The 27,951-nt window shown below is 44.9% G+C and overlaps 1 protein-coding gene across 1 annotated transcript in view; it reads right to left on the bottom strand.

Moving 5' to 3' along the window:
* The window catches only part of LOC120953784 (la-related protein Larp4B-like), a 79,554-nt gene extending 51,946 nt beyond the window's left edge, over positions 1-27,608 (bottom strand). The window contains exon 1 of the mRNA XM_040374039.2: positions 26,167-27,608. Within this exon, the coding sequence (XP_040229973.2) occupies positions 26,167-26,649 (483 nt within the window). The 5' untranslated portion in view covers positions 26,650-27,608. The remainder of the gene's footprint in view (positions 1-26,166) is intronic.
* Positions 27,609-27,951: the final 343 nt, after the last annotated feature.

Here is a 27,951-nt window from a genome sequence, read left to right as displayed (position 1 = left end):
CCCGATTCTGTCTCCTGAGCGGGCACAAATCCTTCCCAATATTCGCAAACACGTGCAAAACCATCGTCTTGCTGCCTCTTTCACGCATTCACTCACTGGCCGTATCATACCTTTGTGCCCTTCAAATCTGCCCTAGCGCTGCAGCCAAAACCGTAACACAAAGCACACAAACCTCATCGAGTTTGCATTCAAAACGCTCCATTTTACTTCTTCTAATAATATGGAAAACAGTTCTCATTCTAACGAATATAAATACGTATATAAGCTTCTGCTACGTTCGTTAGTAAGACGTGGTTTCATCTTACTAGCCTTACTGAACAGGGAAACGAGAGAAAGAGAGTGAGAGAGCGAGAAAGTGAGAGAGTGAGGGGTTGGTTTAAGTATTAGCTGGCAACCCCTCATATCCTCCTCCTGCTCGGTACACAGACACACACACAGACACAGCCGTCAATTGCTGCTATTCTTTGGCAGTTGGTCTTATTTATTACGACCATATATACATATATAAGAAATTTAAATTGCTATAATAAAACTGAATGGAACAGACAATTTTAAGCATGACGGGGTTCGTCGTGCTTACTCAATACCCCACTCCACCATTCGTCCTTCCCCACCCCCCTTCACCCACCAATCATACTGTCTCACTCTTCTTCTCTCCCTCTCTTTCTCTCTCTACCTGACACTCTTTTCCAACACGTTCCACAACAACCAAGCTGATCATCATAATCGTCTTCATCACCAGCATCATCATCATCATCATCATCAACCTCCGCACCATCATCATCGTCGTCGTCATCGGGTCCGAGCAACATTCAAATCATTACCATTGATCGCATTTTAACGTCGTCGAAGCTAAAGTCGTTAGGATGAGCGAGTTATTGTTGTGGTTGTTGTGTGAGTTCTTTTCTGCCCTCCTTTTATTCCATTTGCCCGGTTAAACCGGCAGTTTTGGCATGCAGAGATGGAAATGCTTTTATTTCATTTATTTGTTTGTTAGTTTTTGTGTTGTGCGCTTAATTTAGAAGGTTGCACACGGGCAGCAGCAGCAGCAGCAGCAGTGAGTAATGATGTCGATGACCCCACCGAAATGGTTATTCATCTTCATCATCATCATCATCATCGTTTGTCTGCAGCCCGGGCGAGAGTTTTGTTGCTGATCTTCACTTTATTTATTCTAGCGAAATAACATGTAACGATTCTAAAACTGCGCACGGAACGCGTTTGCCCCGCGTTGTTGTTCGACACGTTGTATATTTGCACTGCAAACCATTTTCTGCTCAAGCGTGTTATTCCATTTGCACTCTCGCTCACTCTACACCCCCCTTGTTATATATGACACTCGACACTTGGTAATATTATTGAGTTGAATTTTTGATGAATGTAAATGATCAGCGCCAGTGTTGTTGGCGGTCGAGGCGGTTCTTTGTAAAGTGCTGCAGTACCGGGGCACCACCACCAGCACCACCACCACCACCACCATCATTACGTGATGCTTCGCTTACGTCAGGGTCCATTAGTCCGGGACGTGTATTTATCATAATCGACTGCAAACAAAAGGCAGTTGAAGTATGAATTCTTAATGGTACATAAGAGTTAAAGATAATGATCATGCTGTTTATGTAAAAAAAGAAGAATAATTTTTATCATACTTTACTACTATGTGTTGTTTAATTTATATTATATTCGTTCGTTCTGTGCTCTATCTCTAATAAGCTCTTGTAACGAACATTGATACATTCTCCCCCATCGATCCGAACAAATACCACCAGACAACAATCGGGACATTGGGCCAGCGCATGCAATGCAGCCATCATTCGTTTAAGCCCCGTTTTATACATTGTCTAGTTTATCTAATAGCCTAATCAGCAGCCTATGCGTCGACGGGGTGGGGAAGAAAGAACAAAAGCGCATTACATTAATATCACGTGATCTTGCATTGAAATCCATCATTCATTCTCGGTAAACCGGTTGTATTTTTCAACATCCCATTGATTTTCTAATCTGATTCTACCCGGCAGCATCAATTTAGCCTCCAACTTCCCCCTCCCCCTCCCCCCCACTTCAACACCGTACACAACATCACGGCTGTGTAGGAGCACAAAAAAGCGTTGGCTGCATTCAAATTAATTCATTGATTGCATACTATGTTTGACGATGGCAGTAGTTTAGATGAATTGCCGCCTTGTACGATGCGTTAATAAAATGCAACAAACAGGCAGCGCAAAGCGCAACCGTTTCGTGGCCGAACGTTTTAATGCAGAGAATAGAACAGGGGAATAGAAGGTCGGTTGGGTAGTTTATTGTAAAGGTGGCTTTTGTACGATCACGAAGCGTCTGCTTTGTGATTGCAATTGAATGTAAATTGCTTGAAGAGTTTAAGCATCCTTTACGTTATTAGCACGACTTACGGAATAACATTGTACGCTGAGAAACAAAAAAGTAATTTAACATAAACCAAAGCTCCACGGAATCTTGTAACGAACGATCGAGCAATAAAATAGTTGCTTCTATCGAAACGATTCATCTCATAAATTCGATTACGTTCGCCAGCAAAAGCTCAGCCAAATCACTGAGAAAGAACAACTTCAATGATGGAAAAGACCAAATTTCCCTTCGCCGATTTGTTATACAAGGTATTGTTATGCAAGAAATAGGGCAGAATTAAATAACATTTCCATCACGACACCGTACATATACATACACCAATATATACATCCACCAAAGCTTATATAGTAAAGCCATTCAACCACCCTTGCACAACCCCGCTAAAATCAACCGAAAACGTATGTGGGTAGCTGAGTTTAATATGACGATGCGTTATCTTTTTGATTACTTTTGCGGTTCCATCGTACACAACAGTTCCATTTGTTGTGTTTCACTGTATGTTTGTTTCTCTGTTCCTTCGAATCGTCGTTGTTTTGGTGCGCCAGAGTGCCGGCTATGTTTCATATTTATTACAGTTGTTACCTAGTTTTGTTCGCACATTCGTTGCGCACCGGAGAGTTCAGGCTTGCATGAAAAGAAAAGCTCCTCGCTGGCGCATGGCAGCCGAACGACGCCATCGTGGCCCGTTCGTTTGCCAGTCGAAGGAGCGTCGGTCGGTGGAGCATCATAAATTAAACTTGTCACGCGCACCGTCAGTACATAACCCTGGCTTAGTAGTCGCGGTCGCTTTCTTCGAGTGTATCCTTGCACGGAGCCAAATCTGGAGCGGAGCGTTGTGGGTGGGCCGGTGGCAGCGGTGGGTTCGAAAACTCCTAACCTAATCATAGTAGCGACCAGCTCTTCAGCTTCATTCCTAGCGAGGACACGTGAAGTGACTCGCTGCTTTATTTCTAACTTTCTATGTTTGCTGTTCGCTTCACAGAAGCACAAGGTGGAGGGAATAAGCTCGTGAACAAATAATGGAAACTTTTACCCCTCGCATCCCCTCTCCCCCTGCTTGGGTCCGTAGAGTTGTGCAAATATGTGCACGATCTTAGAACAGAACGAAAATATAATATCTTTCACAAAATATTCTTCCAACACACAAAGGCACTCACGGTCTTCTGGAAGACAAACACACATGCAGAAGCATTTCTAATAATGTAGCGGCGGAAATGTGTGCGGGTGGGTTGGTGCCCGGGTGTGCTTCGATCACATATATAGCTCCAATACCGTATCGGAATTTTATTGTACAACTTTTCAGCAGTTTGATTGATTGCTTTCAATGCTCTCCGCCTTCCATGCCTCTGTACCCAGTGCTTAATGGCGATGTGTAGTGTTGTTATTGCTGCTGCTGCTGTGTCTTATATCCCAATCGGTCTTATGCTATACAACACTCCGCTCGCAACCACCACTAATGGTTTGGCAAGAGGAACAAACAATAATATCCGACGGCAAGCAGCAGCAAAACAAAAAGACATATCATCCGCAAAAGCAATCACTCGCTCTATCTTCGCATGCTGGCATTGTTTATGGAGACAGGGGCCGTAATATTATTTCGTGCGTGATTCATCCATCGTCAGCCGAGTGCTGTGCTTGTGTGCGCGAGAAACCAGCGCTGTGCGACTAATGTAATTAAGCAGCGAAAAACGTAAGTCGGCGCAGAATGCTCCGCAGAGACAGGAGGAGCTCGAGGGAAGCGGAAAGCGATTTGCTGTATTGTCGCGTCACTGAAATAAGCAAACATTCTGCGACAAAGTATTTATTGTGCACAAAACATTAGCCTTGCGCTATATACCTTCACCCGCTACCTTCACCACCACCATCCAATCCAGTGAAATTTGTCACATGCGCTCACTGATTGGCCTTCGATCCTTGGTGTATAGTGTATGATAATTTTATTAGATAAAATCTAACGTCCATGAATAGAGGAAATATACAACGTGCATGATGATGGTAGAATGGGTAAATGCTATTGTGTTCCGTTGTCGGGCAGAACATACAATAATGCACCCCTCTCCCAGTGGTCTCGTTCGGAATGATTTGCTTTTGTTAATGCTTCTAAAACCTAGCGGGGCGCGTCATAAATGAGAAAGTTAATTCGGACGCTTTGGGAGAATTGTTTCTCTTCAAAAGCGTAAGCGAAGGGCCGTAAATATGTAACAATTATCGAGCGAATTATCAATTGTGAATTGTTGCGTCGTTATCGGTCGAGTGCAAATGGGTATTGTATTAACAATTGTTTTGAGTAGTATGCAGTTACTATGTTATGGTACATATGTTTTCCATGTAGAATGCTGGTAGAGATAGATTTGAATAATGATCTGATTGTTATATTTTGCTTAAAATTCTGTGACAAGGGTTTTACGATTCCTGCTGGTTTATTCTGCATGGAGTTTGACATTTGGCGGGCATTTGGCAATTAGGTAAACATTTCAGGCAAAAGCACTTATGATGAGAAAATGAAGTTATCTTCGGAATCAATTCTGGCTAGCTCCGAACTTTTCTGGAATCAATTCTGGAATTGGTTCTGGAATCCGCTCCGGTATAGGATTCGGCTCGGAAATTGGTTACCGAATCAGAATCGATCCCGGAATCGAAATCGGCTCCGGAATAGGAATTGGCTCCAAAATCAGAACATCTCCATATTCAAAATCAGAATAGGCTCCGAAATCATAATCGGCTTCGAGATCTCTATAAGAATAAGCGTTCAGATCCAATGATGCTACGTATTGATAGCCACAAAAAAAAAAATCAAAATTTACTTGTAAACGATCCATTCTCATGGAGATTCCCGGACTGATTTCGCTTCTGAAACTTCTTATTTCCATTCAAAAACCGATTCTCATTCCGGAGCTCTTTCCTATTCTGGAGTCGATTCTGATTCTGTTTCCGGAGCAAATTCCGATTCCCAGGTCTATTCCGAATCCGGAGTCGATTGTAAATCCGGAATTCGAATCGATTCCTGCACTGAAATCGGCTCCGGAATTTATTCCCAACACATAATCGGAATCGGGTGGGTCCGATTCCAAGCTCCCTCCTGATTTTAACGCCAAAAAACGAGAAACAAACGCTAAAACGAATTGTTTTATCCGTGTCATTCGAGTATCCGGACAAAGTCGATTCCCGATGAGCCCGGCTGTACGGCGGATAAACGGATTGAAATTCTTAAATGACGGAATGCAACTGTCAATTGGGCATGGAACATAAAACACAGTTGATGTTTTGATTCCACTAACATAAGCTCCAATGTCAGCTTTTCAACCATCAAAAGGATAAGAAATGGATTTCAGTCATTCAAGTTCCCTGAATATATTTGTACATAACTCACCAGAATCGTCGACATAAATGGTTATAATACGAACCATCGTAATAAACGTTTTCAACTTCAATTCCGTTTCAGTGAAGTAGTGTGCTCAGGTGAGCAAGATGAATGTTTTAGTTACCTGGAAGAAGATTAAGAGATAAAATAAATTATTGCATTTTACACACGCATAACCATCAACTATCCATCCATATTTACTGCCACAAATCAATCAACATTACATTTTCATATCTTCCAATGCTCTTTCGCCGAGTAAAACATTATTCCCACGATTGGAATTCTTCCGCCTATATTTATGATGTTCCAATAATGATTTATACACAAATACACACCCATTTTTGCAGCAACAATCGAGCAAACAACGCATCGTCGTCACCGCATCAAGGATGTGTGTTTGTGCTAATAATAACGCACAGGAATGGCTTTCATCAGCACTTAATGACTTGTGAAAGGAATGTTAAAGACATTCCCGTCTGCATGCCATCGGGGCAAGAGCGAGGAGCAGCGAACACACGCGAGATAGTAACTCAGCAACAAGAATGCAATCCCCAAGCATCCACACAAAGATCGGGCAGCAGCAGCAGCAGGGATAAAACGTGCGGTGCATACGCAAAATGCACTCTCAGGAGGTGTCTTGTGGGGGCAAATGAAGCGTTGTTGCTGGGTTACGGTTATGACAAAAAAGAACACACATATACACACATTAAGCAATGGTTTACATACGGTCGTGTGCCTGTACCTTGTTGATAACAGATCTTCTCTGCGTATGATTTTAAAGGAAATACGCGCAAGAAATTACACGACTGAACACACAAATAATAATCAGACGCCGAAGATGATGATCGGCGCATTATCGATTGGTTTCGCCTCGGTTACAACGACCGAGCGCAGCAATGCGCTTCGCTGACCATAAACAATCGATCCCTATTGTGCCGGCCGGTGGAGGCGAAGCAGACGGTTAAGGTAACAACATTGTGTCAGCGCCATGGTTACTGTGAACCACCCTCTTCGATCTCGTTTTTGCGCTATTCTGGCCGTGCTGCGCCGAAGTACGACGGAACATACACGGAACATCCCCTCCTGCCTTCTCTGCTAGAATTAACATCCTATTCGATTCCATAAATTAAATTACTTTATGTTTGGCCAAATCAGAGCACCATTGTTGGGCCCGGGCAACCGCTTGTACGGCGAGACCGTTTTGTTTGAATGTTTATCCTGGTCTGTAGTATAAGAACAAATAATGCGCCTCCGTGATCGTGGTGCTATCCTCTGCTGCCTACAAATACACTCACAACTTGGCAACTTTCGGCGTTTCGGGGGCCAGGCAGCAAGAGGGCACACACAGAAATGTATAAAATTAAATACCAACTGGTCGCCATAAAACTAACCGTTCGCAATAAATGGCGGTACATAATATTTCCAAGAACAAGGGACGGGGTCCACCGAAACCGGTGTGTTTCGCAGAAGATAAAAGTAATACTTTAAATAAACCAACCGAAAACACTTCGAGGCCAACCACCGCCACCACACCTCTTGGCCCTTTGCTGCAACCACCTTCGCCCAAAAATTGCAAAACACGCGGGACGACGCAAGTTAACCACACCGGACCAGAAGAGAAACCTCTGGGCGTCTCTCCAAAACGAACGGAAAACGAAGAAAATTGGTTCATCATCAATTTTCCGGAAGCACGCTGCGGGGGCGCGGGTGGTGGTGGTGATGGTGGTTGGGTTACGGACGATGAGATGAAATAATATTTAATTTTAAAAATATCGATTATTTTCCAGCAACATTAAAATAAAAGTGCTTAATGCTGCTCCCTAGCGCGCACTGGAGGACTCTTAGGCCTGCGGGGAGAGTGGAAAGGGGGCGAAAAGAAAACGCTCCCCTCTCTCTCTCTCTTGGCCCCAAAATTCCTGCAAAAAAAAAAACCTTTCGGCATGAAAACGATGCTTTTTCCAGCACACACCATTGTGTGCGTACAAAAACGCAAATAATATACAAACACAGAGAGCGGCACAACATAACACAAATGTAGCCGCGCTTGGCGCCGCTCGCGCCGTTTTCCGTTGGCCTCGGTCCGACAGACTACCCACCCCTCCGCCCTGGAAAGATGGCTTTTGCCTGATGGAGATTTTTAACCATGGTTATTTGCATAATGTCGATTTTATTTCATTATATTTCGCCCGCCTCGCACCTGCAGCCGCCCGCCGCCGTTACGGCGTTTCGCCGTAATTTTCCCGCCATTTTCCACGGTACGGTACACTAAGGGTAAGTGTCCCTTTCTCACAACTAGTACCAGCCAGTAGCAGCCGTTCTCTTTCATTCTCTCTTCTCTGTTTTTGGGTAGCAATTTTCCCTGTTTTCCCATTTACACAAAAACGACAACCATTAAAACGAAAAATCACACTTTCAATACTTTGATTGCATGCAAAGCAGAGCAACAGAACAGAAGGAGCATAGTGAGACTGAGAGAGAGAGAGAGAGAGAGAGAGAGAGAGAGAGAGAGAACAAAAAAGAGAAAAATAGAAAGAGAAAGCGAGAGAGAGAGAGAGAGAGAGAAAGAGAAAAATAGACAAAGTAAACGTGATTTGAAAGAAGAAAAGCGCCCAAGCAAGATCGTCGTTGCCAGTGCGTCGTCATCGCGATAATCATTATCATCATCATTATCATCATCAAACAATCAAGACTGCCCCTCTCTCATATCTCGATGGCCGTCGTTACTTGCCGGTAGAGTTTTAATTTATTTCTATTTAAAGGACACACTACCACGGCAGCATACCAGCACAACAATATGCTTTGCGCGTTTTTCGCCGACACCGGAAAGTAATAGTAGTAATGAGTGTTGACTGTAGAGCGAAAGATAAATGTCACTCGCAAACTGGTAAAAACTAACCATTTGTGGCAATTTAATCTTTACATTTTCCGCGACATCATACAGAGGGGCGGCGGTAGTAGTATCCAGGCTTTCGGGTGCTCCAAAAAGCTACGCTAACGAGACTCGGGAAGAGGACTGAAAAAGAAAGGTTAATAGATCCGCAAATCTCTAACTCTCCCGCCGCTCATTCGGGGGGGGAAAATCTGTTGCCGAAGCAACGAGCCGGACCACGGAGCAACAACATGAAAGATCGAACCACACCGGCGGCTGCTCGGATGGTAGTAGATAATTTCTTATAATCTGATTAAATAAACACAAAAGAAACGGTAAGTAAACAGCAGCAGCAGCAGCAGCGGCAAAAAGGAAGCGGACCGTAAGCAAGAGCCCGTCGTTCGGCGGCAAAAGATTGCGGACGGGCGGACGAAAGGGCGGGCCGCAATCCATAATTCATCGTTTTGCCACCAATGGAAGTAAAGCCCAGTAAACCGTCGTCCCGTCCGCTGGATAACGATTGAGGATTGTGTGTGCCGCGACTAAAATTGGAGATTTTGGTTTCGAGAAATAAAAATCGACAAATAAATGACACTTTTGCTACTTCTACCGCTCGCTGTGTGTGTGTGTGTGTGTCGTCCTACAAACCGAGGAGCTTCGGGTTTGTATGTACTGGTTGAAATACAATTTGGAAATAATTTTATTTCTGTTGTTTCTTCTGATATTTTTCTCGCTCGCACGCTCTCTCTCTCTCGTCCGCTGGTTAAGCTTCTGTTTGTTGTTTAATTAAAATTTATGCACACAGCCTTAATCCATCGCTGGGGCGGTTTTAAAACGGAGATAATGTTAACTGCAAACATGCGCGGCACCCACCAGCCCGCAATCGATCGATCGGATCGGTCGGTCGAAGGAGATCGTGCGGAGGGGGGTGTTGGTTGTTTAAAATGGGATAAAATTTAACGGACCACACGCAAACAGACACACACACATACACAGGACCGAAGGAAGTAAATGAAACAATCAATAAATATATTTGCACCAACAACAAAACTGAAGAAATCCACCGATTGTCGCCGCCAGCAGTCACGAGCTGCGGCGGCGGGGCGAAAATATTATCCACTAGAAATAAATGTGCAGCGAAAATAATGGTGCGACCATGGACACTAACGGAGCAATATTATTATTCGCACTGTGCTTTATTGGAAAGCCAACCGGGCGCTGGTCGGCGCTCTATTTGCAGGGTTGTTTTGCTTGTTTTCGCAACTGCAGCATTTGACAGGACAAGCGCATCAGTTGTTTTCAGAAGGTCGTCACGCTTACTGCATGCTTACAATTACAATGTGGTGGATTCAAGCAAGTATTCAACTACATGTGTTTAAACGGATTCAGGTTAATTGACAGCTTGAAAAATAGGTTATTTACAAGCTTTAGAGCAAAATTCGACCTAACTTTTTCACGTAAATTCACAATTATAAGGGACGAACACTTTACCTAACTCTGTACTTTCGATTTTTCGTTTCGTTTCGTTTATAGTCGGTGGTTAAATGATTGCCTTTAGCCACAAAACCCTTTATGGTTTTGTGTTCCGCGCTTGTGATATATCAAGTGCGAATGTTGTCTTAAGCGTGATGGCATTCCGAAAACAACTGATGCCTTTGTCCTGTCAAGTACTGCGCTTGCGTTAAATGCCGCTATGCTTGCGAAATCAAGTAGAAAAACCCTGTAACTGTCCCTGGTTGGCAGCAACCTGGTTTGGTGTGTTCGGACAAATGGTAAAATGTGCAGTTTATTTTCATTTATTGCATTAATTATATTTCCCACCGGTGGAAACGAAAAACGTGCTCTTGTGTGGGTGGTGATGAGAAGAGGAAGGGAGGTGGTGGCAGCACAACACAAAAAATGGTAATGATTTTTGACATTTTTGCGTCCTGCCGTTTGCGGGGAGAAGGGGAAGACCAAACCGGACAATGCCGGGAATGTCAAACACGAGGGACAATCCTCAAAACTGCGCCCACCAACCCACACTGTTGAACCATTTTGGAAGCGATTGAAATGCACCCATCGACGCAAGAGAAGGGGAAGCAACGGACGGCGGGGGAGTGGTTTGCCGAAAGGGGGGGTTTGCAATGTAGTCCAAATAAAAATAGTAATTGGATTGATATGGAAAATGCGAAATGATTTTCATTGCATAAAATTATTCAACTACGTACGTAGTGTGGTGGCGGAATGAGGGATCGATCTGTCGTTGCGCGCGGGCACAACACAAGGCATCATGGCTTTAATCGCTCCCTTGTTGCTGGTTGAGCCGGTGGTTCGAGCATAACGGAGGGGGAGAAATTAAATATTGATAATCGTTGCTGAAGCTATTTCGTTCGTTAAAATTATTAACATTTAAATAAAATTGCACACAACGCCACAGTTGCCATGCGGGTACGAAACCGAAGCATTGAACAATGGGGAGGCAAGGTTATTGGGATTATTTTCGTGTGTATATAAATTACCCACCATGGCAGCAACACATAAAGATACAATAGCAGCGGCAACAGCAGCAGCAGCAAGATGTAAAAAAAAGCCAACTGAACAAACAACCTTTAGCAAACACAACTGAAGGGTCGCACGGTAGTAGAGAGGCTGTTCGCATTCTCACCATCATCAATCAGGCTTAGAAGATTCTTGGTAAATACACACACGCACACATAAAGCAAATAACAATCAACAAGACAACAACAAAAAAATGGAAACAAAAATAATGATATTCTGTATGAGCGTGAGTGCGTAATATAAGCCAAGCCATGCTTCTTTGCCATCAAGACACACACACATATACAGAAACCAGCATCAGGGAATTATTAGTCGGAAACATATTTATCAAGCGCCTGTGTAACACTACGGCCGCTCTTCTAGGTTCCAGATGTTGTTAAATTAATGTAATTGTTTCTCATCCAACAAGATACAGACCACACCACCACCACCGAGGCACTTATTAACTCCGAGTGGCAACAAAACGAAAGAAAAAAATACCTACATCTGCTACTAAAACGCCATATATAACATACAGCACACACCAACACGCAGCCAAGATACGAATATAATTATTGCCCCCGGGTATATTCCGGGCAAACCTCGTGAACGTTGTACACGAGTGAAGAATTTAAAATCATACACTAGAAAATAAATTAAATCCTGTACCACCCGCCCTCTGTATTATGTGCTTCCCCTATGCTTTCAATCTATTAAGCATTCTAATAAGCGCACTAATCCGGTATGTGTTTCTGTGTTTCCTTCGCTGCTTGGTGCCGTCTCTTTTGCTTTTCCATTCGAGCAGCGTGCAGCGCGAAGCCCTGAAGCCAAGAACCATCATCATCCGGCACCCATTGTGCCCTCCTCCAGGCAGTGCGGGTATGATACCTTCACTACTTGGCTGGCTGGTTCCCGGGGGCAACTGGTTAATTGAAGTGAAATTTAGAATTATTAGATTCCATACCTAACAAAACGCAACCGCGACTGCGCTCCTGCCCCGCAAAAGCGCACCGATGAAATCACTTGACGAACTGGTAAACGCACCCCACCGCATGCCCTTTAACCGTGACGTGTCGAGGCGCTGACGAGGACTGACAAATATAGTACAGACACACACTTAGGTGGAATTTATATCGGTATATCGATGGAGGGGTTGCGCGTCGCTATCGGCGTCGTTTGATGCTCGATAGCACTAATTTGGGCTGTGAAATGCATATGAAAGGGTGTTGTTGCACAGCAATACTCCTCCTGCATTTCCGTATCTAAGACGCGAACGGAACAATAAAGCTACCCGACAGAAAGAGTGAGAGAGGGGTTATTAGAAAACAGGGCGGTCTGCCACGATGTAAAATCACAGCAGAGCACAGTGGGCACCGTAGAACAAAAAGTGGGATAAAAGTAATTGTCATCCAATACATGATTTCTTAGGAGCGATATAGAGCTGAACATGTAAATTAAACAAAATATTAATGTTTTATGAATATGTAACAAAAATTATAATTATTTTACGAAAATTACTATACCCGACAGATGGCTGCGTTACGAATATACGGGATTATACTTAACGTACTACGGGGGGAACTAGGTACAGCCGAAAACGAATAAACTAGGTACAGCCTTTCGGTGCTTTCTTGTATTCATTTAAGCGCAAGCAAAGATACAAACGGGATAGCAGAAGTTACACTTTCATCAAACTGCCTCTTTCATATGGGTTTCTATTACCAGCAAGATCACGTCATGTCTATCCCTGAAAACTGTTACTCCCTCAGCTACTTCTTTGCCTAGTAACCATCTTTTAATGAACTAAAGTTATAATAAAATAATGCTTACATTTGGTACATTTGGCTTGCTTGCAACAATCTCAAATATCGATGATCTATCATCACGTCGTCATAGTTGATGATCACATTCGATGATGGTTAATTTCTTCACAGACATTTTGTTTAGCTGTAAAGCTTTGACGTGGTAAACATGATGCTACGAAGTTTTGCGGTGTTAAAATTCGCCAATATGTCAAAGATACATGATTGATAAAATAGAGAGTAGAGGAAGTAATGCACACTATACTCTTTAAGCAATTTATTATACGTATTTTTGATTAGAATATACTCAAAAAGTTGTTATGATGAATTTTTCAAAGACCAAAGACTCATAGTCTCTATCTCAATAACCCATACGAAACTGGGAACTGAAATATAGTATGCTTCTTATCATAGTTGGATACTGTAGATTACATTGTTAATTATTTTTTGGACTTTCATCCCGAAAGCTGCAACACTGTGCAGAGCAAGGGTTCAAGCGTCGAACGGGAAGTTAGAAGGCTCAGCTGGCAACAACTACGTCTGTCGGCTTAGTGTGATACGATGTCTTGACTCTATCGTGTGATCCCCAAACACATTGCGTTGAAAAGTTACAAACAAATATAATAAAGATAAATTGTATGTGAAACGCAATTCTTCGTAACCGCCCGCTTCGACCCCTTCAAATGTTGCCTTCCACAAAAGCTCCCTAACGACAGCAATACAAAGGAGCTGCTATGTGTAAAATGTGTTATAAAATCACGTTAAAAAGTTATGTAAGTCGTACTTTTATATACATTGTAGTACAACACTGTTTTGGTTTGGCCATTTTCTATGTATGTATGCTTCTTGTGCCTCGTTCCATCTCTCGACGCGCGTCCGCCCGAACTCGTTCGTAAGCTATTTTAATTTTATGCTTTCCTCCCAAACCCATCGACATGAATGAGGGTTGAGGTATAAGAAGGGAACTCAGTCGTCAACGTACAACCGGTATGACAGCAGGATGATACACACACACACACCCGAGAGGAGCCGGGAGGGGGTATGGCCGCGGAGACAGAAAGAGAGAGAGTGTGTACCAGAAACCGAAGGGAGTGTGAGAGAGAGAGAGCCACTCCGTTGGATAATATAATGATATTATTTTAAAATTTAATTATCTCATTGAACCAGCCCAAGCAATAGCGCGCGGCTCGGAGGCACAATGCCGAGCGTGATGGAGTAATGTGATGGGAGAGAAGTGGTTCCTGAAATGAGGCGACAAGGGACAAGAGACAAGTGCTGTCCTCAAACCTCATACTCGGCGGCGCATTTGCGGACGAAACTGGAAACCGAAAGCTAAGATGCGAACAAATTGTGGCCACGGAACACTCAACAAAAAAAAGGAAGGCAACAAAGAAACACTGTTATAATACGACTACTTCTATATAGTATATAAAATCGTTTCCGTTCCAGAAATATCCATAGCCATCAACATCACCATCATCATCATCATGAGCGACGTCATTCCGGCTCAAGCCCTGCGCCACCACCTACCTTCCCGACGTCCCAATCGATGTCATTTGCCAGCACGTACAACATTAATGGCATCATAAAATGATAACGATGAAATAATGCAAAGAAACAAACGAACATTTTACAGCACCAGCATTATATCTGGATGTCCCAGAGCGAGAGAGAGAGAGAGAGAGAGAGAGAGAGAGAGAGAGAGAGAGAGAGAGAACGAGAGAGCGCACGGAGTGCAGCTCACACTTCCAGCTCCGACGACCTCATGTGCCCTGAGTAGCAGCAAAATGTTCAACATTCTTGGGAGGTTTTGGCCGTTGGAAAACTTTGCAGGTCCTGGAATCGACGCTGGAACGACAGACGACGAACTCCTAGTACCCACCAACCTCCTGGTGGTGGTCAGTATGAAAAATCAATACTATCCTTCTTACATCTGGCGAAAGATCCTCCTACCGCCCTTCCCGGAGGACGCATCAGGTGACCACGCATCATCAAGGTCGACGCAAGGCTCTACAGAGAAGTGCAACGGAATCAACCCGGATTGTGCATCGAAGGGGAAAGAGCTGGTACTATTCTTTTCGGGAATCCCTGAATCCCTTTTCCCGACCGGCAACAAGCGAACGAGTGAAAACAGAGTGTGAAGTCAAGCGGCAGACGTGTATGTGTATATGTACTTTGTGCGAGAGAACAGACAGCACACCAACAAACATTGCAAGTGGCAGGACTCGCTCTCGCGTGAGCTCAAAATGTATGTTTGAAGCCGTTCCATTCGTCCGTGCCGTCCGCGTGCCGTCTGAGAGCTTTCTCGCCGACATTCCAGTGGTTAGCCCATGCCCCACATCACAGTCGGTATATCTCCCGGTCAGGCTGGTCTGGCTGAGTAGGGGGTCAGCAGTAATTATTCACGATAGGGGCTGTGGGGGGGCGTTGGACTGAGTTCGGAAATCAACACGATGATTGCAGTGGACTCAACTTTTGCAGCATTAAGTTTCAGCACACCCTGGAACAACTGACGAGCCCTAGCAGCAGCAGCATAGCTCAGCTATCGTCGTCCTTGAACCCCAGTCCACATTCCCCCCCCCCCCCCATCACAAGCAGTATAAGCTACAGTGCTGCTCGTCGCATCTTGGGCCATGGAGCATGTAAGAAAGTTGTTTAAAACTAATGCTTAACATTCCGGTGGGGTGAGGCGAGCTAATTTCAAAAGAGCCGCATTTGATTATGCATTGTTTCGGTACGGTGATAAACCGGGTAGATGGCAAGGAGTGAGAGGTTATGCATTATGGAGAGAAAAAAAAAGAAAATATTTTCCTTTCCTCTTGATAGCTAGCTATGATTCCAGCAACCAAGTCAACTGTGTGTGTGTGTGTGTGTGCGATAACGGATGTTCAAAACAACTCACACCAAAAGCTTCCGCACGAAAGTCCACGAATAGTACGATAAAAGAGGCCCCCCCCCCATCTCTTTCCCCTCAGGAAGAAGTAAAAGCATGTTTATCGTTTTAATAGTAAAAGAAAAAAAAAACAACGAAAACCTTCCTCAAAACATCCGGAAAGCAATCGAAGTGCGAAATCACTTCCGATCTCCATCCGTACCAAACAGACACACGCACACAAACACTTACACTACTCGCCGCTAGATGGCATCACTTGCCGGGCGAGCACGTGGTGAACACGCTGTCAGGGAGATTGAGCGAAAGCGAGAGAGAGAGAGCGAGAGAGCGAGCGTGACAGGATCGTGGAAATTGCGCCGAAATGTGCGTGACCAACCGGGGGCGGTAGCGATGCGGTACGAATGGCAGAAAGTAGAGTGGAGTAGGAAGGGGGATGGGGGAGCAGTGTGGAAATGAATGACGGGCTTATTATAGCAATCGAAAGGGGACCCGGGGACGGGGCAGATGTGATGAAATGCGCGGACAAGGGAATCGACCGGGCGGGTTTTCTGGGAGGGGGAGGGGGGGGGGGGGGTTTGGGCGCATTAAATGGGAATAACGTTCATTATTTGCTGTAATAAATATAGATAGTTACATTTCTGTGAGCGCTTGTGCCCATTCGCTGCAGTGGCAACGAGCTGGGATGGGACAATTTCGGAAGCATATATACCGACCCCCCCCCCCCCCCCCTCCGACAATAGTTAAACAAGGTACGTCCCTCCTGTGCGGCCCTAAACGATAATGCCGGTAGGTGGTGGTGGTGGTGGCGACCGAAATAACACTTACCGGGAGAGCTTAATGTAAAATCAATACTAGTAATCAAAGCGAGAAATGAACTGACATTTTCAAAACCGGATCCTAGCAAGGATGGGACGGGACGGGGGATGTGTAAGCGCCCGCAGAAGAAGATGGAGCCACACTTAGGACGACATTAGAGGAAAGTGTGTGGCTCTAGTCGTCGTCGTCGTCGTCATCGGTGCTGCTTCTGTTGCTGTTGCTGCTGATGGCACTAAACCAATAGAGAAACTTTAAGCTTACGGGGACGGATGAGTTAACAAATGGCAAGAACCAGAACGGAGAGAGACAGAGAGAGTGAGAGAGGTCCGAGGGGAGTAAAAGTGTAATCACCATGTACAATGGCAGCCTTGCCTAACGGAGGGCACAGGAAGATAAGCGCTTAATTTTGTTTAATTTCCGAACCGAGAAAACTCCGAAACGAACAAACACGCCGTCGTCGTCGTCGTCGTCGAGTGAGATTGGCACCCAAGGTGGTAGTGGTGGTGGTGTGTGAATGAGGGTGAGGTTCTTTCCACCCCTCCAAAAAAGGGGAGACACATCGTTCGGTAAAAAGAGAGAGTGTATGAGAGCGAACTTTATAGAGGGAAAGCGAGAGAGGAGAGCTTTCGGTGAGAGCAATCAAAGAGACGTAAACTTTTGTGCTGAGCGTAGACTAGAGAGCAGAAGCCGTTGGAGATGAAGCTGGAACCGATATTGCTACCGGCAGGAAAAGTGTGGGAAACCCTCGGGCAAGGAGCGAGAGTGAAACGCAAAGAAAACAACCGAAAGAGAGGCAACGGCTACGGTAGAGCGAGAGCGAGCGATAGGGTCCTAACAGAAGGACGAGAACTAACAGCGGGCGGGGGTGGGTGGCATGATAAAATCAGTAAAATTGCACCAGAACTCTAACAACCCCTTTCGGGGCAGGGAAGACCGGGTCCAAACGGGGGTGGACTGTTGATAAGGGAGAAAGGGGCATGAATAAATGAGAGAAATATAAATTTATGTGTAATATGAAATGTTTTATGCAAAAGGGTTTATACGACGTCGAACGAACGAACGACTGGCAACGGCAGCAAATAGCTTTCTACTAACGAACTGGTGCGGTGCTGCTGCTATCGTTAGGAAAGATGACCGATGTATGCATATATAGGGTGATTCGGACACAAAATTGAGGTTTTATGTTATGTTGGTACACGAATCTTAACAGTTTTTACCACAAGAGTTTGTGTTCAGGCGAGAGAAAAAGGTTCGTTTGCAATGTCTAACTTGAAATTTGAGTGGATATGCTATCTTTTTCTTTGTGGTAACACGAACTGATCAATAATGTTCGCTTTCCCTAACCCAACAAGAACAAAGCCAACCATATACATATTTTACATGGTCCTGATGCTGAAGGACACGGAAGAGAAAATAGGATTGGAACCGAATCGAAAGCGTCTGCAACATAATAGCCACAGAGAGCACTATGAATCACATCCCAAAAGCGAATGTCAGAGAAAGGTCATTTAAAACAAGAAAAGGTTAGTAAGAACGGCCATAAAGAACAAAGGATTAGGACAGGAAGAGAGAGCATTAAGTTACAATACATTGATATACACTAGCATTATTGTTACATGATTTGTAGCCGTTGAAACAGGACCTTAAAAGCGGAGAAGGATAAAGAGCAAGTGCCGGTTATCATAATTTAAGACATTTCATTCAAACTTTTCCAACACACTAGAAGCTTGTTATATTCTGATCGTGTTTCGCCCTACACCCTGTGCCATAATGGTGCTGTAACGTCTGACGTTGTTGTTAATGCCCTCTGCTTCTCCTGGCACACACAGCACAACAAGCCGAACCGAAAGATAACACTAAAGGAGCCAATTCCATGCTTGAACGGGGAACCATTTTATAGAAAACACGTACACCCCGGCGGCGACCAACAGGGCCAGTAGAGTGCTGTAAACGTTGGAGGTTTTAATTAAAACCATAGTATAGAATTATTACCCTTGCTTACACACACACACACACACACTCCTATCAACACCCAGCGGGCCAATTGTCTGGACTGTTTTGCACTATGCGCACATACACACACGCGCAGGCAGCAAAAAGGAAGGCTCCTTGAACCCTTTTTCGAACCATACACATACATAGAGCGGTGCTGCTTGATTGCGATGGTTTGATTGCATAGCTATAAAACTGGGTTAAATATTAACATGGAGCAGGGGTTGATTCCTAGTAGCGCAGAGCGCACTATGCGTTGAACCGCGATCTGTCTGCGCCTGTGCAGTGACTAGCGAGCCAGTGTGCGGATCTGGAAGGTACACTTTTTACGATTTAATATTTTTATTTCTTCACCTTACTCTGGTGGCAAAAAGTAAGTGCAACCGTCAGCACTAGCCAAGGCCAAGTCGCGTTCAAAATGAGCAACATTGGAATTTTAGAGGCTGAAAAATTATAGCTTACATTGCATACGATTTGCTTCCTCTGCTGCCTCTCAACTAGTGATGGGAAAAATGAAGATTTCGTCGGAATCGATTCCGGCTAGCTCCGAAGTTTTCTGGAATCGAATCCGGATAGTAGGTCCGGAACCAGTTTCCGGAATCAATTCCGGAATCGGATCCGAAATTGGTTCCGATATTGGTTCTGGAATCGGTTCCGGAATCGACTGCGAAATCGGAATCGGTTACGGAATTGGTTGCGGAATCAAGATCTTCTCCAAAATCAGAATTAGGTTCGAAACGGAGTCGGTTTCGACATCTTCATAGGAATAGGCGTTTGGGTCCAATGATGCTACGTATTGATAGTCACAAAAAATATCATTTACTTGTAAACGATCCATTCTCATGGAGATTTCCGTACTGATTTTGCTTCTGAAACTTTTTATTTCAATTCAAGAACTAATTCTCATTCCGGAGCTAATTCTATTTCTGGAGTCAATTCTGACTCCGTTACCGGAGCAAATTACGATTCTCAGGTCGTTTTCGATTTCAGAGCCGATTGTGATTCCTGAGCCGATTGAGATTCCGGAGCCGATTCCGATACCGGAGCCGATTCCGATACCGGAGCCGATTCTGATTCCGAAGCCGACTTCGGAATCGGCTCCGGAGTCGACTTTGGAATCAGCTCCGGAATCGACTACAGAATCGAAATCGGTTCCAGCATCGGAATTGGCTTCGGAATTGATTCTAAACACGGAATCGCAATCTGGTAGGTCCGATTTTCAAGTTCCCACCACTACTCTCAAGGCCCTCGGAGGAGTAATAAGGTCAATGGCAACTCGCACAGCCTAACCCCTCACTGCAACTTATTCGCTATACATAATTCGTACTTTAGTTCACGATTTTTTAACAAAGGTGTTTTTATTTAAAAAAAAGCAGTCGAAATGGCTTGAAAGAAACGGTGGAAGTAAGGCAAAATACCAAAAGTATTGAAACACAAAGAAACAGAGCTCAGACCAGAACATTCCAAAAAGGCACACGAAGCAATAAAATAAGACTTTACTCGCTTCGTATTTTATAAATAGCGGTAAAATCTTTTCCGTCCGCTCGGTTACGCGGGCCTGGCAATCAGGTTAAACAAAGAGAAAACCTCACCAACAATAAAAAAGGAAAAATAAATTTCACTCAACTGCTGCTGCTGCTGCTGCTGCTAATTCCATGCTTTTCTAAGCTAACAATAAATTCATATTTAGAAGCTCAGCCTAAATCTATGGCCCGCTTTGATGCTATAAAGAATGATAATTAGGACGATGCGCGATACAATGCGATAAATTGGATAAGCAAACGGAAAGAAACCAAAGAAGGAAAAGGAAAAAAGTTTCTAACGATAAATTCCGAAATTAAAATCCCAGAGCACACTCATATATACACTTTTGTGCTTTGTGCTGGTAGTAGCTTAGAATTGGTAAAATTGTGCCCCGTAATGGCTTTTAACGACAAACGGAAAAGTAATAAGCTGCGCGCAAGGCGAAAATGAGCGCTCACATGTGGGAAGAGAGACGAAAGAGAGAGAAAGAGAGGAATGAATGGGATGCAAAAGGAGAAAAATCGACACCTCTATACAAATGGAACAAATACAAAGTTCGGGTTTTGAAGGAAACGAAGCAAATAAAACAAGGGAACAGCACCGGAGGGTGAAAGAATAACAAAAGAGATAACACATATACGCGTCGAATACGAAAATGAAACACACAGCAAAGAGGGAAGAAGCAAGCAACAAGGGGGAAAAAACATATAATAACAATAATTTAAAGCATGTGCGCAGTAGTGCTGCTGCGGGCCGGGGCAGCCGAAAGCCGAAAGATAAACAGAGAACTGAATTGTTTAAAAATAAATATACCCACATAAATATTGTACCGGCTAGCCCCGGCAAACTGTGTGTTAGCAAAAGCACGGAAGGGAAAGATGCACAAGAAATAATAAAAATTGTGAAACTTATAAACATTCCTGCTGCCGGCTTGAATAATGGGAGAGAATTTTTCATCTCCGCAAGAAACATAAATTTTTGGTAACAAAAACGAGTAAATGGGAAAGAGGAAATCATTATTAAGCAAGCGAAAGAATTCTTAGAAAATTAAGCGCGCCATTCTGTCCCATTCCGTCCGTCCGGCGTCAAAGCGATCCAAAGCGACCCCACGAGCGAAATTAAGATCGTGCTTCTGCTGAATCGTGCGCGCGCGGCGGGTCCTTGTGCGCCCCCTGCAATTAACAGTCCAAAATTTGCCATAAAAATGGAAGATTGAAATTTTTTCTAAGATCTGAACGCTGTAAAAGATATAAAATGCAGGTACCTTCCTTATAAATTAGAAGCGAGGAGACAAAGAGAGAGAGGGAGAGAGAGAGACAGAGAGAGAGAGAGAGAGAGAGATAACGAGAGGGTTTAAGGTGAATGGCTCCCTCTTTGCCGGAGGAGCAGCCGCCGATAGCCCTAAAGAAGGCGCCACACAACAGCAGCGAGGCAGGAGAGAGAAGCCGAAAAAAGCACCCCGAAACGTCAAAAACAAAGGCAAATATAATTGAGCGAAAAACACAAAATTATTGTTATGAAAAAGAAAAACTTTTAATACGGCCCCATAAAATGTGCCGAAACGAACCAACACTCGAACCAACCAGCAATCAAATGGCGATGGTGGCGGGGAGGAAGAGCGACGGCAAAACCGCGCCGTGGTATATAATTGTGTGCGGGCAGGCACCACCAGTCGTTGTAAAAATGATCCAGCCAGCCGACGACGACGACGACGGTGGGTGCTATAAAATAAAAATACTTTTTCATCTTCCCGGCACGGTCCCATCTAGCCCTACTAACACCCACACACACCTCTCGCTCTCTCTCTCTCTCTTTCCTTGGTGTAAGAAATAAAGGAAACAAAATATAAATATAATCTCAACAAGACGACTACGGCTGCACCCAGCAATGAAACAACAACACACACCAACGGAAATACTAACGAATTTTAATGCGTGTGCTTGGCCGTTTCGTGTTTCATATAAAAAGCTGGAGCGCGGGACGATGAGGGGTAGGTTGGTTGGGTGAAACTGAGATAAAACTCTCCCCGCGCCAAGAGTGAGCGAGAACGCATCAGCAAATAGATAAGGAAGGAAAAACGGAGTCGATGAGGAAGTCGGGGAGGAACGAAAGGAGGGGGGGGGGGATTCCATAACAATAACAATAAAAATAAATGAAAACAGAAAACAACCGAAAATAGCAATGGAAAAAGACGATTAAAGGAGCACACTGTGCGATGGAATATGGATCGCAAAAGGGGCGAAAGGGAGACGACGGGTGACCCGGGGGGGCGCGTTAACAGCAAGCAGCGGGGAAAAGTTGTTAAATGAGTAAACTAAATAAAATAAAACCTGCACATACACATACACATAAAGCGAGCTTGCGACAGATGCTGAGCCCTGCGATCGTATATGATCGAAAGTGGGGGCGAGACGCGGAGAGCGGAAAGGGACAGACAGCACGATAAAGATGGATTGATAGGATCGTTAAAGCGGGAGGGGGGCGAGGGGGATAAATGGTGGAAATATAGCAAGCAAATAAATATAAAATTCGATGCGAAATAAGAAAATGAGATTCCGCCCATTTGCTCGCATCGTCGTCGTCACCATTCAACTGTACTGTGTGCTGAGCGCCATAAACGGAAACTTCGACAACTGTCGGTGCACTAGAGCGAGGTTCGGGGGCCAGAGTTTACGGGTTTAGCAGTGTAATTATTCCACTGCAATTTAAAATAACAAAAAAAAAAAAAAGAAAGGAATAGCGAAACAGTAAAAGCAAACTAATAATGATCGCAATCATTCCAATGGGTCCTCGTCCTCGGCGTGCATGTGCAGGACACAGACAGATGGCGCCGCCTGAACGGCCTGCTGCTGCTGGTGCTGCTTCTGCTCCTGAACGATAGATGGGTTGGTCCTTTCCGCATCATATAGCAGGTTATTAGGCAGGATAAAAAGGACTAATAAAAGCGGAACCTCATTTCGGTCGAGATAAAGCGAAGCGAAATGATCGCTCGCACCGGGTGATTAGTTGTGCATTGGACGGAGGGGGGTGGGTATGAAAATAAGGCTCTTTCAAATAACCAGATAAGCGCCAGTAAAATTCGATCGTATAAATAGCCGTTAAGTGTCTAATTAAAGCGAAAGTAGCGTAACGTTCATTATTTTTAATTACGATACAGTTTGAAAGCGGGGACGCGGGGAATGTGGATGATGCAGTTTTGCTTATTGTATTCAATCGAAGCAACTAACAGTTGGGATGCGGACGACCACACAGTGGTCTACAATAGATACTAAGGGTAACACGCATCTATATTGGTGCTCTAATGCAATTTAGGTCAACTCCCACCGAGTACTATTTGAGGGTTCATTTTCCCTCCTACAAGAAGACTAAACAAACGAGCATGACTGTTTCGGAAATAACTGAAACTCCTCTGAGCTTCCCATTCAGCGTCAAATCTTGAGATTCGAGTTCCTAGAACAGTAAACACATCGTCTTGGTCGGAGATCGCCACTAATAACTATTCCTAAAAATACAGTACAAGACACATTGCGTATGGAAATGATACGCAGAACGCATACAGAATTAAAACGCAGCCCAACGAAAACCGATGCCAGAAAATAGAACTTTGACACCACCGTTAGTGTGGGATAAAATAAATATAAAAGCTGAGAAAACAGAGATACCTAAAAACAGAAAAGAAAGAAACACACAAAGCAAATGGAATATCCATGTTGAACACAAAGCTGTTTGGAATGAAGCGAAAGAAACAGAGTGCTTGAGAGAGAATGGAGAAGAGCGAAGAAGATGTAAAATTTAGATATTTTAAAGCAAAGGAAAAAAGATATGGAAATGTAGAAATAATAAAAACTTAAAATAATAAAAAATACCGTCCCGACTGTCACAAAACCGTCCGAAAGGACCGTCTTAGTACAACGACCTAATTCCCCGCATAAATGCACGGATAGATAACGAAAGGACTGATTAAATTTAATCATGCACTGCTGCAAGACGACATTAAAAAATATAACGACGAGTATAAGAAAAATCCTTATTCACGAGTGTGTGCGAAGTAAAATTTCCCCCAACAACCACACACACTCCCGCCGTTCAATGCTAAACCTGCGCGCACACAGTACAGAGAGACTAACTTCATCGTGACTACACACCCTCACACACACACCGCACCGCACCGTTCGAGTTGCCAAGTCAGCTAAAACGATAAAACGTCGTAAGCGAACAGTAGAGTGAAATAATAAAAAAATACAGCGTAAAATAAAGTTTAATTCATGGGATGTTATAAAGTTTTACGAGTTTTATCCCTGGCACACCGCGCATCACCACCGCCACCACGCGCGTTTGGTTCGTCCTTCCCGTGTCCCTGCCCATCTCGTTTGCGTTGCTCTTTCTCTCGCTCTCTCCCTCACACACAAACTTTTATGCCGGTACGAGGCGATAAAGTGCCGGTGCTTTGCCGCCACCGCCACCGCCACTGCTTGCTGCTGCTGGCCTACGGTGTGTCCTCGTGGCGGAAGATGAGGACACTTTGGCCATAAAAAAGACGAAAAGCCAGAAGCGACCGCGTGCGATAAGTGTCGATTGAGCGGGAGAGCTGGCGATGAACAAGAGAGAGAGAGAGAGTGACAGGGAATAAAGCCCGGAAAGTGCGGGAGTATGAAAAAGGGGAAGATGGAGGGGGAAATTGGCTACACACCTTTCGTGCATCCTTCGGCACGCAGAATCGTACGGATTTTAATGCTTTTATCCACGGCGCGGGTTTACGAAAGCAGTTTCTCCCGTACAAGTGCACCGGTATCGCTCCCTCCCCGCGCTTACAGGGTGGTGGTGTTGCTGGAGGAGAATCAAAAGCGCTTTTGTGTTTCGCGCTCTTCAAGAAAAATCCACTCTGATGCACCTTTTTAAGGATATTTTTAAAGTAGGTACAGGTTTGTGCGAGATTATGACGCTGCCATCGAATTGCTTCATTGGGGGGCAAAAATCGATCGGTTGCAATCGGCCCTTTTTAGCGCCATGAAACCAGCCTTTTCTTTTCTGCAATACCAAAAGATGAAAATTATGACAGATTTGTATTCTAAAGGGATTTTGCACGCATCGAGGCCCTTGCTTGCTTTGTATACCATTATTTGTCTTCCCCGTATATTTACAGAAAAAGCTATAAATGTACGCTACATGCATACAATGCACGCGGTAAGGCAAGAAGGAAAGCCCAAACAATGCCTGTGTAGATGATCGATGGTAATTGCAGCGAAACAAGCCATCAAGCCCATCAAACGAGATTTCGCATTTTATGTTTACAAATTCTGATCGTACGTGCAAAACATAGCAGCATTCTGCTCGGACGTCGTTGCGCGCAGCAGCACCGCGATCGTACGCAAAGACGAATCTTCTCACAGTCCTACACCCTCATTGTGGGCTGTTGTTGGTTTTGCGTGAGCATGCGAAATAGGAAATTACCATCGGTAACGTAACCATATCGCAAAGGGCAACATGTTTTATAGATGGATATTAAAAGCTGCAGTGCAATACGCGATCGTACTCGGGCGGATGTGCAGGAACGCAGTCTTTGCTATTACTAACGGTTTGCGCTGATGTTATTCTTTGGCCATGCCTCTCGCATTGGTTGGGCGCGAAGACTAAAAAGTGGAACACGCCGTTGTTTACACAAATAAACGACGATCGCAGCAGGGTTGTGGCATAGGCAACGCATCCTGTGTGCGGTTGTGCTAGCGTTTCCATTGACCACACACACACACACACACACACGCGCCCATTCGGTGCCACACGTTATTTACACAGCATCAGCCAAACAAACAACGCACGCGGATATGTGCGCACCGAAAGCACAACAAAATGCGGAAGGATATACGGGGAGGGTTGGCGGACACTAAAACGAATCAAACATTGACGATCTTTTACGAGTGCGTGGACCCCCAGGGACTGGGGCCGAGGAAAGCCATCCCACGGAACAGAAAAACTTTCCCCCCATTGCTCCCTTCGTTTCTCTTACCTTGAACTGCTGCAGCGTGAGCGATTCTGCCTCAGCAAAATCGTTGTCGTCCGAGTCGCCAATCGCTTCGATCATGTCGAGCGGTTCGTTGTCCTCGCTGGGATCGCCTCCCGACTGCTGGCTCGCGCTTGACCCAGCCGCTCCAGCCCCATTTACGATCGCGACCGGATTGCTTGTATTTGGGGTGAGGCTTGCACCGGCCCCATTGCGCAAATGATATTGCTGCTGCTGCTGTTGCTGCTGCTGCTGTTGCTGCTGTTGTTGCTGGTGATGTTGTTGCTGTTGGTGCTGCTGTTGTTGCTGCTGCTGCTGCTGTTGCTGCTGCTGCTGCTGTTGTTGCTGCTGCAGCAATTGTTGCTGCTGCTGGCGGATCACATTTTCGAGCGCGTATTGCGCGCGATTGTCCGGCTCCGCCACTAAAAGGTCACTCCAGTCCGGCTCGGCTTTGATCGATACGGCTTGCTGCATCATCGTGTCGAACATTCAAGCGTCCTTTACGGAAATCCTTGCGCTTCCGCGACGTGTGTGTGTGTGGGTGTGTGCGTGTGAGACACGTCTCGCACTTGCTCTTTTCCAGGGGGTTGCTTTCGATGTGCCACACGCGCGCGACACACAACGCCTACTGTTGCTGCTGTTGCTTTGTGTCTCGCGCGTACCAAACCGGGAGGGTGTGTGTGTGTGTGTGTTGATGATGACACCAGTAGCAGCTGCCGCCTCCGGGCAAGCGAAGAGGTGTGAGATGGTACCACGCGCGTGTGTGTGTGTGCGTGTGTGCACAAAAGAAAAAGCCACTGCGCAGTGGGGAGAAAACTATCTCACCCTTTTCGCCGACACTCGGTAGGAAAAACCCCGCACGCACAATACACAATTTCGTCACCTTTCACTTTTCCCCTCGGGGTGCTGCTGCTGAGTTGTAGCACTTTAGGGATGCTGCAGGCGCTATTGATTGTCACCGAGACACTATCGTTACACACAGGACGAGGGAAGGGAAAGACACACACAGAGACACGGCTACGCAGCACACATGCAAACACTTGGAGGTGGGAAAACACGCGACAATGAACCTGCTGCAGGCACAATTTTGGGCAGCGCGATGGGGAGGAAGGAGGGCATAAATCGATCTTTGGGCAAAGTGGATTATTATTGTTCGCTTGATGCTGACGGAGGTGTGTGAGAGTGAGTGTGAGAGAGGTAGTAATTTTTCACGAAACTGGCGCTTCTAACTCCTATTTCCACCTTGCCGGCGTAATTTTCCGTAATGCATACACACAACGCAACACGCACTGCGATCACTTTGTTTTGTTTCAACGCTAGCTACTGGGTTCCGGGTTGGTTTGGTCGGAAAAGCGAGTGAAAATTTCGAGCGAACGAATGGCTTCCGCCAGACTCCGTGCTTCCTGCCTTGACGATTTCCAGAGAAATAATAAACATGATGGAAGAAAAGGGAGCAAAAACTCCCAGTACAAACCCACAGGCGGGGTAGCGTGTGTGGCATGCTCATGTCCTGCTCGCACTAGTTGAAGTAAACCGGCAACTGTGACGTCATCGGTGTTGAAAACGTACAGCATGCGTGATGTAGTATGGGGTTGGCTTTGCGAAGAAAAGCGCTGTCAAACTGAACGCAGCAAAGTAAACATTCGTTCAGTTTCGAATTGTAACTCAACGAAGCAAAAATCAAAACGATGGTTGTGAAATTCCGAATTGAATGCTTTTCAGTGCTCTTGATGACAACTCGGGCGTTAGAATGAAGTGAATTATTTTATTAGTATTAATATTGTAATAGGC

Source organism: Anopheles coluzzii, chromosome 2, assembly GCF_943734685.1.
Source record: "Anopheles coluzzii chromosome 2, AcolN3, whole genome shotgun sequence".
Lineage (NCBI taxonomy): Eukaryota > Metazoa > Arthropoda > Insecta > Diptera > Culicidae > Anopheles > Anopheles coluzzii.
Note: the sequence above shows the minus strand (reverse complement) of the source record. Positions and strands in the feature narration are given on the sequence as shown.